The 12,042-nt window shown below is 44.6% G+C and overlaps 1 protein-coding gene across 1 annotated transcript; it reads right to left on the bottom strand.

Annotated features, from left to right (window-relative positions):
* Positions 1 to 780: 780 nt before the first annotated feature.
* Positions 781 to 7,395, bottom strand: si:ch211-51c14.1 (protein kinase C and casein kinase substrate in neurons protein 1). The gene is made up of 4 exons (XM_031566661.2): positions 6,993 to 7,395; positions 3,974 to 4,041; positions 1,437 to 1,593; positions 781 to 1,058 (listed from the first exon to the last, which is right to left on the bottom strand). Exons 2-4 carry the CDS (start codon positions 4,031 to 4,033, stop codon positions 796 to 798), a joined length of 480 nt encoding a protein of 159 aa, XP_031422521.2. The 5' UTR covers positions 4,034 to 4,041; positions 6,993 to 7,395; the 3' UTR covers positions 781 to 795.
* Between the last annotated feature and the right edge of the window lie 4,647 nt (positions 7,396 to 12,042).

Here is a 12,042-nt window from a genome sequence, read left to right as displayed (position 1 = left end):
TTCTACATCAGTTGAGCAGAGATCAACAGTCTTGCTTATGCATGTCTGATTAAAGGAATTCAATTCATTATATTACACAAATTCAATAGGTTGTACAGTCCGTTAAAAACAATGATAAAGACACAGAGATAAACAAACAACAGTACAGCAGAAGGAAATGAATGAGACAGTGGGGAATCTGCGAGGAGGTCGGTCTACTTTTCTTTTCTGCAATGTTACAGTCATAATCTAAAAGGTATGAACCTACAGTGTGCCTGGCTAACAGAAATCAACCATGGGCCCCATCTGTCTAATGGCATCACATTCCGGGACTTTACATATAATCTTCTTTCCACATTTTGAACTTCTAGCCAAATAAACGTGTGCAACATAACTTGTGCAACATGTCTAGTTGTTAAAACAGACAGTGTATTAGTTTCACAGCGCAGGGATTCAGATACAAGCAAGTAGTCCGATTGACTAATTATATCCGTAACTATGTCACTATGAATAGTCGGGACAGGTCACAGGTGTCACGCCACGCAGGGATGCTGTGACGCACAGCGTGCCCCCGATTAAGCTATAAATCCTCTTGAGAGAGCAGAGATAAGAAATTATTTCCGCATTCATCAAAGTCTGGAAAGCAATGGCCAAACGCAAGGAAACAGTGGTATCCCCAAAGCTCTGAGTCAACCAGAGAACGGATTCCTCCACAGGTTCAGTCGAAATAACCTGTTCCTCTTACTCACAGACAGCTTCATCTTCATACAGTAGTGGGACTGAAAATAACTATGGACCAAAGTAATTAGGAGACATTTAGCACCTTTGGCTAACAGTCCTCACCTTTTTCAGCTTTTTGGCCCAGGGCTTCTGAGCACGTGCGAAACCTGTCTCAAAGTCCTGGGACTCTTTGAAGCCTCCAAACAACTTCTTGTGGAAGGAGTCTTTCTGCCAGGTGCGGACCCGGTCCCCGTCTTCGGAAACGAGAGAGCGACAGATGGAGGAGTGCAGAGCCGCAATGCGGTCAGCTGAGGAGAGAAAACACTGCCATGCCTGCAAGAGGGATCCATACAATGGACCTGAGAGAGAGAAAGTGTGCGAGAGAAAGAGACATTTACAGAGGAATTTCTCAAAATACATTTCAGGAATATAACACACAGACATACATGTGTTAAGAAAATATCACAGTAAGACACAGACCACACAGACAAGCTGATACCAAATTAAAGTAGGTAAACAAAAAGTGTAACGGAGTGAGTTTTTGTTTAGTGATGTAATTGAGTGTGTCAGTGATTGTGACCACAGAGTAGAACAAAAAAAAAAGATTTAAACCAGACTGAGGTTTCCAGAAGTTTCTCTGTTTCTCTGGAGTTCCTTAAGGGAGGGCCCTTTATGACAGAGCTTTTATCGTTGTTGTATGGGAGGGAAGAACCTCTGGGCCAGGATGCAGTACTCACTTGCGTCCACTAGGGGCTTCCACTTAATGCTCCACTCGCTGAGCTGCTGGGCATACTGCCGCTCCACGCGGGCCCTCTCCTGGAAGCACGCCATCATGTCGTTACACGCCAGGAAGGCATTCTCCGTGCGCTTCACCGTACTGTGGTAGTTTCCCGGCTAAGAACGAGAGAGACAAAGCCAGAGAAAGAGAGAGAGAGAGCGAGCGAGCGAGAGAGAGAGGGAGAGAGAAAGGATGTCAGAAAAGAGGACAGGGACAAGAGGGGTACTAAAGGTGTGTGTGTGCCAAGTGTAAACCCTGCTGGTGTGAAGGGCTTGACACGCCTGCAGGAATGCACACTGACAAACAAATGAGTGTTGGTTTTAAGCCCCCCCCCCCCATCAACCTTTTTCGATAAGACCACCTCATACATAATTAATCACGAGAGCCAGTTAGTGAGAATGCTTTACAGTGTGTTAAAGCTCCCTGTCAAGTATTTGCATATAACAATGGACGTGATAAGCCTGTCAACTCAGCTGAAGAAAACCAAAGAAGAAGAAGAAAGAACGGTATGACAGAACTGCCGAGGACATAGTGTGTGTTTACAGCCTTTATCAGTGATTCACAAAACACTTCCATAACAAGGCCTTGGGCGTGTGTGTGTGTGTGTGTGTGTGTGTGTGTGTGTGTGTGTGTGTGTGTGTGTGTGTGTGTGTGTGTGTGTGTGTGTGTGTGTGTGTGTGTGTGTGTGTGTACGTGTGTGTGTGTGTGTGTGTGTGTGTGTGCGTGTGTGTGCGTGTGTGTGTGTGTGTGTGTGTGTGTGTGTGTTTCGGGCGGGGATGAGAGGGATTCCATAAGGTGTGAGGCGGCTTTGAGGTGATCAGGTGACAGGTTGCCGGGGCGATCACATGAGCAGGGCCAGAGAGCAAAACTGAGAGACATGGAAGGAGAGGCAATGAGAGGCATGAGGTAATGACATTTCCAGAAAGGGCGTTTTAGTTTGTTTTGTTTTTTTCGTTGATGTGGAGTCTGGAAAGAGACTCTGTTTTCCTGGAACTTGACAGTCTTTACCAGCTCTCTCTCTCTCTCTCTCGCTCTCTCCCTCTCTCTTTTTCTTCTCTCTCTTTTTCTGTCTCTTTCATCCCCTGTTCCATAGCTCAGTTTTCTCCCTAATCTCTCTCCCCATTTTTCACACTTCCCCATTGTATCTGGCCATTTTTTCTTTCGTTCTCTCTTTCTCTTTTACTCTCTGTGTGAGGGCTTGTGAGTGTGTGCATGTGTGAGTGTGTGCATGTGTGAGTGTGTGCACGCGTGCATGTGTGTGTTTTTCTCTGTCTGTGTGCATTTGTATGTGTCTGTGTGCATGTGTGCATGTGTATGTGTCTGTGTGCATGTGTCTGTGTGCATGTGTATGTGTGTGTCTGTGTGCATTTGTGTGCGGTTTGAATGCTTGTGTGTGTATGTATGTGTATGCGTATGTGTGCATGTGTATGTGTGCATGTGTGTGTGTGTGTGCATGTGTGTGTGTGCGTGCATGTGTGTGTGAATGTGTGTGTGTGTTTGTGTGTGTCCATTTGTGTGCGGTTTTAGTGCGTGTGTGTGTTTTCTGTGGCACTGACTGTTTCTCCTCACTCGTCTGAGTGTAAAGTGAAAACAGCTGAGGAATCTTTTCGTCCGCTAGGCCCATCGCACAAGGACAGCAACCAGCCAATCACGAGAGCCAACACAGACATATCACAGAGCCCCGTCCAATGGCATCACGAACCGTACAACAAAGCTCCCGCAGCAGTACAGGAGCTGACCAATCGCGGTAACTGGGACAAGCCTGGTTCACCACTGTGACTCTCAATCTGGGTCAGCAGGGAGCAGAGAAATTACTGGCAGACATGAACTCTATAAAACCCATGCACTTGCAATTACTGCAGACACCAAAGGAAACTCTAATTAATCCTTGCCGCTGGAAAAACGAGTCAAGGATTACCGTTTTCATCCAACCCCTTCACCTGGCCATTAACCACAAAATCAGCAAAACCGACCACGCGGAAGTCTGGAAAGACACTCGACATCAGCACGCTGGGCATGGAACAGAATCAGAACCCCATGTCTTCAAACATAAGGAAACTAGTTTGAGGACGAGAGGGTTGAACAGTGCAAAGATCTAGGAACCAATCAATAGCCAATGGCTAAGCAGTGACACTGGTCTGACAATGCATGTACGAGCAATTTAGGAAAGACAGATTGGCCTTTCATGAGTCCGGGTGCAGCCCAGTCAAGCGCCTCACTTGGGGGGGGAAATCAGTGCGGCGTGCACTTCAAAGACTCATCTGTGCTGAAGAGGCAGCATGGGGTTCACATTGGCCCATGTTAAACCCTGACCTACATGCCAACTTAGAGCCAGAGAAAGGCCTGCATTGTCCTCAGCCTCGGCGTCTCCTTTGAAGTCCCGGGTGTTGACTGTAATAAGACGCACATCAGGCCATTCGCGTGTGTCTGCTATCAAAGCTCTACAACCCCCATTTGCTCTCTTCCCTGGTTAATTCTCCCTCCTTTTTTACTCACCATCCAGAAGCTGCGGCGGTTGACGTCCTCTGGGCCATTCTCAGGCGGGGGAGTGGACATGGTGGACACTGCAAGGGGAGACAACAAGAGACAGAGACTGTCATAGAGGCGAAGCGGAAGAAGCCGGGGAGGAAAAAGGAGGAGTTAAGGTTTTTTTTTTTTTATCCTATAGCAGTGCCTCCCATGCAGTCAAGTTCCGACACGCAACAATGACACCGCCTGGAGAGTATCTGGCTAGGTGACAGGGTGTTCCCCTCTCTGTTGACAGGATGAGCCTAGGATAAAGGTAGCCACTCCTCTCCCTGGAGCACTGTAGAGTATTGTTTTGAATACAGAGGTCCACGTTAATATTATGATATGACTGAGAAGGTTAATGATGGAACAGCATCCACCAGAAGAGGGTCAGTTCAGGAGTACTGGCCACCATACAGTGGAGGATAGGTTAAAAGACTGCACTGCACAGTTTCACTGATGCACTATTTTTGGAAAAAAAGAACATAACAAATAGGAGTTCAAACAAACAAATAGAAAACTAATAATTAAATATAATAAGAACCACAATGTATTCTGGACATTTTAACCCAAGAATCGAAAAAAAAGGCTGTATTTCAAGAGACTTTACATGAGAAACAGGATGAGAACATACCAGTAACAGTAATGACTAGAGTAAACAAAATGCACTGAATTATGCGGTAGCCCATTTGATCAAGCACAAATAGAAATGCGCTGAATGCACAGAAATCCATTCCATATGCTCTAAAGATCTATGGATCTGCTACAGAGAAATACAAAGGGGTAGTGCAGTGACACAGCACAGCGCAGTACACTTAATCAGCAGACAGAAACCAGGTGGAACACTGTAGGTACTCTGTAATTATCTAGGAAACAAGCAACTTCTAAACCAGAACAAGGTCCGTGACGTCACTATAAGACATGTGTGCGAAGTTGTGTGGGTTGTCCCTGTAACCAGTGTCTAAAGGATCAACAAACATAATTTGCATGATTCCCCAGTTCTTGGCAGCTTACCACATATTTTCCAGTTTCATTTCATGGCTGTTGTGATAGAAAGCTAAAGTTTCTTGTACTGACTGATCATTTGCTAAAGGGCTCTTGATATATCAATCAGACACTTGGATGATCAGCGTTTGCGGGTGGGATTCAGCTTGTGCACATGGAATGTCCTCACCCAGAATTCCCTGGCATTGAAAGATGAGCTATCCCAAAATAAACAGAGGTGAAAGGTCACCCCCCCCCCCCCCCCCCCCTTCTCTCCTACTGTCTCTCCCCTTACTGCTGGGTTGAAGTGTTGCCTAAGGGACAATGCATTCTCTTAAACACACTCCCTCCCACTCACGCTCACACACGCACAAACATGACAGAAAGAGAGTGTTTCACGTGCGCTGGTGTAGACACACATGCCGATTGACAAGTGTGGACTCACATGCTTAGCATAGCATAGCATAGCATAGCACAGTCACACACACATATCCCACACACACACACACACACACACACAGTCACACACACATATCCCACACACACACACACACACACACACACACACAGTCACACACACATATCCCACACACACACACACACACACACACACACACACACACACACACACACACACACACACACACACACACACAGTCACACACACATATCCCACACACTACACCAACCAGACTGCAGAAATCCAGTAGTGTTGCACTAACATGTAACATATAAAGTATCTGTATTGGGCCCTTTTTGTCTAGATTCTTGTCTAGATTCTTCAGACTCTAGAATCGTTTTGAAGGGAGAGATACAGAGTTGAGACAGAGGGAAGAGGTAAGTTGGCATTTGGTGACCCACCAATTCAGCAAACTGAGAAAGAAAGAAAAAATAACTGGACCTCAGGCAGTCTCTCCATCTCTCTATCTCTCTCTCTCTCTCTCTCTCTCTCTCTCTCTCTCAATGTTGTATGTGTATTATGTCTGTCTGCATGTTCAGTGTTCTTGGGACTATGGTCTGTGTGGGGAGTTCACACACCAAATTGGCTTTTTTCCCCTTTCTCACCACCACAGGGGTCACGGAAGTAATAAATCTGCCTCTAGTTGACCTTTGATCCAACTTCCTGCTTCCTCTTGGTCGCTTCTCCTCCAATCACACTAGTATGACTCAGAGGGGATCTGTGAGGAATGTTATATGTGACGTCTTCACGCTCACATCCTATAGAATAGTCTGTCTCTGCAGTCTCAGCAGTCTACACATCTGTATGGTCATGCCCTCACTATACATGAGCACAGCCATCTCACACCAACCTCCATTCACTGCCATCTGAATTACTACTTGAAATAAACTTGAGGCATGCACCATTACTTCAATAGGTAGCATAAATGGCCCCACAGGAAAGTAGACAATGTCACTATCCACCACTTACGCCAGAAAGAACTACAGCAGTTCAAAGTTTCCCCCCCCAGGGTAATCACAGTGAATGATAAAAACACTACAGCTTTGTTGAATGGCTCAACATTATGACGTTTCAGTCAGCCAAAATCCTTTTTGCTAATCCCTTTGGCTAAGAACACTTTTTTATTTTCAGGCTGTGACAGCCTAAAAAAGTTATGAATACCAACAGAACCAACTGCTCTGAAAGCAGTTCAAACTTTTTGGGTTTGACAGTTTGAATAACAGTTGCCATCTCATTGGTTAGCTACAACTCTAAACCCTGTACCCCTCTTACCCCGGCTTAGTTCCCCCTTTCTGCCCCCCCCCCCCCCCCCCCCCCCCCCCAAAAGCTCCCCTCACCCACCCTGGCGCACGTTCTCTCCCCCCACCCCCTGTCCCCGTTTCGACTGTCACACATAACTCTAGCAACACAAGCCCGCACTAGCTGGAAATATATAGCAACTTATGAACGCATATGACAGAAATAGAAAATGCATCAGGAGCCAGTGGAATGAAGTTTCATGAGAATTCACTGGAAGAAGCACTGAGACCATAATACGAAAAAACACTGCAGAGAAGTACGCACCCCAAAGTCTTCCCCTCTGAGTGTCCTCCGGGGGGTTGTTGGCTTAGAAAGTTTCGTTTTTCAGCTCCTGTTGTCTCTTCTCTCCGTCCTCTGCTCTCTGTGTCCTCTCCCTTCTTTTCCTGCTGTGGTCAGTCTCTTCCCTCCTTCTGTCTCTCTCACACACTTTTCCGAGGTTTCGCTTTTTTTTCTCCGTTCCTCCCTCCTTTTGGCCCGTCTTCAGTGTTTGGTGAGGTGGCTTTCTCTCTCTCTCTCTCTCTCTCGCGCTCTCGCTCTCTCCCTCCTCTCCTCCCTCGTTCCCTTTCTCACAGAAAACAGCTGCAGGAAACTAGGCTTCTCGGTCGCTGTATCACAGGCTGAACAACCCCTCCGCCCCCCTCCCGCTCTCTCTCTCCCCCCTCCTGTCCCACCCTCCCTCTCCTGCCCTTGCTCCAGCTCTCAGTGAACTGTTAATGAATGCAGGGTGGCCCTGGCTGTGGTGTACACATGGACGCTAGCACAGCTAGCAAATACTGTCATTGGGGGAGAGAGAGAGAGAGAGAGAGAGAGAGAGAGACAGAGAGAGAGAGAGAGACAGAGAGAGAGAGAGAGAGAGAGAGAGACAGAGAGAGAGAGAGAGACAGAGAGAGAGAGAGAGAGAGAGACAGAGAGACGCGTAGACTGCACCTCCAAGCTAGTGACCCTGACTGGTAGGGCTGAGTAATGTGATGAAGTTGCTACAATACTGATAGAACAAAAGGGTCAGTATACGCTGTACAATGTTGTGGGGAAAAATATACCTTCCTGTAGCCTTGGAACTTGTTGTCCCCAGGGTGTTTGTAGAATCAAGCACAGCTAGCAAATACTGTCATTGGGGGGAGAGAGAGAGAGAGAGAGAGAGAGAGAATCATGTATCACGTTTCTATAAAACAGCCAGCGTTGGATGTGGATTTGAAGGAAGGACATACATATTAAAATACACACACACACACACACACACACAGCATAATATACCATTCAGAATAAAACAGCTGTATAATCCCCCACTACAAAAAAAGCAAAGAATGTAGATTACTCTCTCAGTATTAGCCTCCTATTTATGGAGAGAAAAATGTTTAAAAATTATTTGTAAATGCACGTACCATGATCCACAAACATACAACCATTTACAAATGTATTTTTCTATCCACAAATACAGAACTCCTTGAGTTCGTATTTGAATAGGCCTAAATGTACTATGAATTGTACAAATGAATGTCTATTTGCAAATATGTACATGTGTGCATTTGTTGTGCAATGTCATTTGTAAATCTGTAATTCTGCGTGCTGAAGTGTTGAATCTGCATTTGTGGATCATCCAACACACACATTCATCCCAGCTTCCACTGACGTCAATTTTGAGACATTCTTTTCACTTTTTCGTGACTCACACACAAATAGGTCTTGATCCACACACATCCCCCTCTCCCTCCAATCCAAAGCAATGGAGCAGCCACTAGATGGCAGTCTTGATTTATTCAGGCCGTAGTGAATGTAGTAGCATTGGAGTAACCACTAGATGGCAGTCTTGATTTATTCAGGCCGTAGTGAATGTAGTAGCATTGGAGTAACCACTAGATGGCAGTCTTGATTTATTCAGGCCGTAGTGAATGTAGTAGCATTCAGTTGTAGCAATGCTACAGCAAGTGTCAACAAACTCACCATGTTGCTGAAATGGGTCTTCCTGACAGAAGTCAACAAGCTGAATATTAATCTAAGTTTTGTAAAGCTATGCAGATAATACTACTGCTGCACTTACTTAACTGTCTAACTGAGCCATCTGACTAGACAGCTGGCTGCAGTAGGCTTCTAATCTCTTGATGGTAGTGTGAGCATGAAATGGAGATAGCTTGTAAGCATGAATGTAAAGCGTTAAGAATATTGATTAAATGGTTCTCTTAAACTTCCTTGATGATGAGCCTGCTATACGTCTCAAGACATGTTTTTATTCATGTCTACACCTCAACCGTAACCACTTGGTGAACAAGGATAGACGGTTCAGTGAGATGTGTACATTCAATATTTGACTTTACAACCTCACAAATCCCACATAATGACAGGCAGTTGATTCCTGAGAACATCAATTTTATCTGTCTGAGAGGATATCCCAGGAAGTTAGTTGATGCATACTGTATGATTTCTGCACTGCAACTATTAACAATAAAATATTTCACGGCAAATATCTCTGCTATGGAGGATGTATTTTCAGTTCGGTTTGTGTGTCTGTTTGTCAGTAAGATTACACAAACAGGCATATTTTCATGAAACTTGGCTGAACCTGTACAATTTAACAATGTTGTTTTTGATCCAAAGTAGTGCTTCTGTTTAGTTTTCAATTAACAACATAATCTGCTCTGAACTAATTAGTCATACAAAACATTTTCACTCGATTAGTTAAATGCCATGAAGTTACCTATTATCTACAGTATATTGTAAAAGTTTAATTTTTCAGTAGAAATGGAGTGGACTAGTGATCTAGAACGTGCTGAGGCAGATTGGCCCAATAAGCACAGAGACAAAGTGTCAGACAAACCTTTTACTGTCATACATTTGTTACAGTTGGCATAACATGCATTGTGGATCAAGACTTGTTTGTGGATGGCGAAAAAGCAAAAAGAATCTTTCAAAATGACGTCAGTGGATACTCGGATGAATGTGTGTATAGAGTTTGGGAGTGACCGTAATAATTTTGTATGCGGCAGATTAGCATTTTTGCATGTTCTGGTTTCAAAAAGACAATCCCTATGAGAGAATGAATGGGGTTTTAGAAAATCGATAAGATAACACCCATGGCATTTAAATAACTACTTGAGTAGACCCATTATATGTCTAAAATATGTCCCGCTATCCCTCTGCTATCAGTGACAAATAAATAACAGACTATAACGCAGATCACTTAGCTTAATTACCTAAGGATTTGCTAGCCACAATCTGGTGAATCAAATCAAATCAAAAGTTTTAGGCGCTAGAGCTGTAACGTTAAGTTTCATAAGAAACCGCGGTGTGTGAGTTAAGAGTTGTATGTAACCATGGATACAACTCTAGAGATGCTGGTGTTGCCTGAGGCAAGTGACACGTGTCGGTAGACGATGGCTGGAAGGGTAGAAGAAACCCGGAAGTCATTATAAGTAATGACATTTCACGACACACACAAAGTATGATGCATTTTTCCAAATAATAAAGTATATATATATATACAGTGGGTACGGAAAGTATTCAGACCCCTTTACATTTTTCACTCTTTGTTTCATTGCAGCCATTTGCTAAAATCGAACAAGTTCATTTTTTTTTTGCATAAATGTACACTCAGCAACCCATCTTGACAGAAAAAAACAGAAATGTAGACATTTTTGCAAATGTATTAAAAAATAAAAACTGAAATATCACATGGTCATAAGTATTCAGACCCTTTGCTGTGACACTCATATTTAACTCACATGCTGTCCATTTGTTCTGATCCTCCTTGAGATGTTTCTACTCCTTCATTGGAGTCCAGATTAAAAAAATTAAACTGATTGGACTTGATTAGGAAAGGCACACACCTGTCTATATAAGACCTTACAGCTCACAGTACATGTCAGAACAAATGAGAATCATGAGGTCGAAGGAACTGCCCAAGGAGCTCAGAGACAGAATTGTGGCAAGGCACAGATCTGGCCAAGGTTACAAAAGAATTTCTGCAGCACTCAAGGTTCCTAAGAGCAGAGTGGCCTCCATAATCCTTAAATGGAAGAAGTATGGGATGACCAGACCTCTTCCTTGACCTGGCCGTCCAGCCAAACTGAGCAATCATGGGAGAAGAGCCTTGGTGAGAGAGGTAAAGAAGAACCCAAAGATCACTGTGGCTGAGCTCCAGAGATGCAGTAGGGAGATGGGAGAAAGTTCCACAAAGTCAACTATCACTGCAGCCCTCCACCAGTCGGGGCTTTATGGCAGAGTGGCCCGACGGAAGCCTCTCCTCAGTGCAAGACATATGAAAGCCTGCATAGAGTTGGCCAAAAAACACATGGAGGACTCCCAAACTATGAGAAATAAGATTCTCTGGTCTGATGAGACCAAGATTGAACTTTTTTGGCGTTAATTCTAAGCGGTATGTGTGGAGAAAACCAGGCACTGCTCATCACCTGCCCAATATAATCCCAACAGTGAAACATGGTGGTGGCAGCATCATGCTATGGGGTTGTTTTTCAGCTGCAGGGACAGGACGACTGGTTGCAATTGAAGGAAAGATGAATGCGGCCAAGTACAGAGATATCCTGGAAGAAAACCTCCTCCAGAGTGCTCAGGACCTCAGACTGGGCCGAAGGTTCACCTTCCAACAAGACAATGACTCGAAGCACACAGCTAAAATAACAAAGGAGTGGCTTCGGAACAAGTCTGTGACCATTCTTGACTGGCCCAGCCAGAGCCCTGACCTAAACCTAATTGAGCATCTCTGGAGAGACCTGAAAATGGTTGTCCACCAACGTTCACCATCCAACCTGACATAACTGGAGAGGATCTGCAAGGAAGAATGGCAGAGGATCCCCAAATCGGAAATTGGCTCCAATCAAGCGCTGTACACAGGATATGGCATGGTGTTGCAAAATGGAGTGATAGCCTTCCTTATTTAATATCCCTTTTACCTTGTACAAATCTCCCACTTCACCAGCACCAAAGCAGCCCCAGACCATCACATTACCTCCACCATGCTTGACAGATGGCGTCAGGCACTCTTCCAGCATCTTTTCACCTATTCTGCGTCTCACAAATGTTCTTTTGTGTGATCCAAACACCTCAAACTTTGATTCGTCTGTCCATAACACTTTTTTCCAATCTTCCTCTGTCCAATGTCTGTGTTCTTTTGCCCATATCAATCTTTTCTTTTTATTGGCAGTCTCAGATATGGCTTTTTCTTTGCCACTCATCAGGCCAGCATCCCAGAGTCGCCTCTTCACTGTAGACGTTGACACTGGCGTTTTGCAGGTACCATTTAAAGAAGCTGCCAGTTGAGGACCTGTGAGGCGTCTATTTCTCAAACTAGAGACTCTAATAT

This window comes from Clupea harengus, chromosome 1 (assembly GCF_900700415.2).
Source record: "Clupea harengus chromosome 1, Ch_v2.0.2, whole genome shotgun sequence".
Classification (NCBI taxonomy): Eukaryota; Metazoa; Chordata; class Actinopteri; order Clupeiformes; family Clupeidae; genus Clupea; species Clupea harengus.
This window is presented reverse-complemented; position numbering and strand designations above follow the sequence as displayed.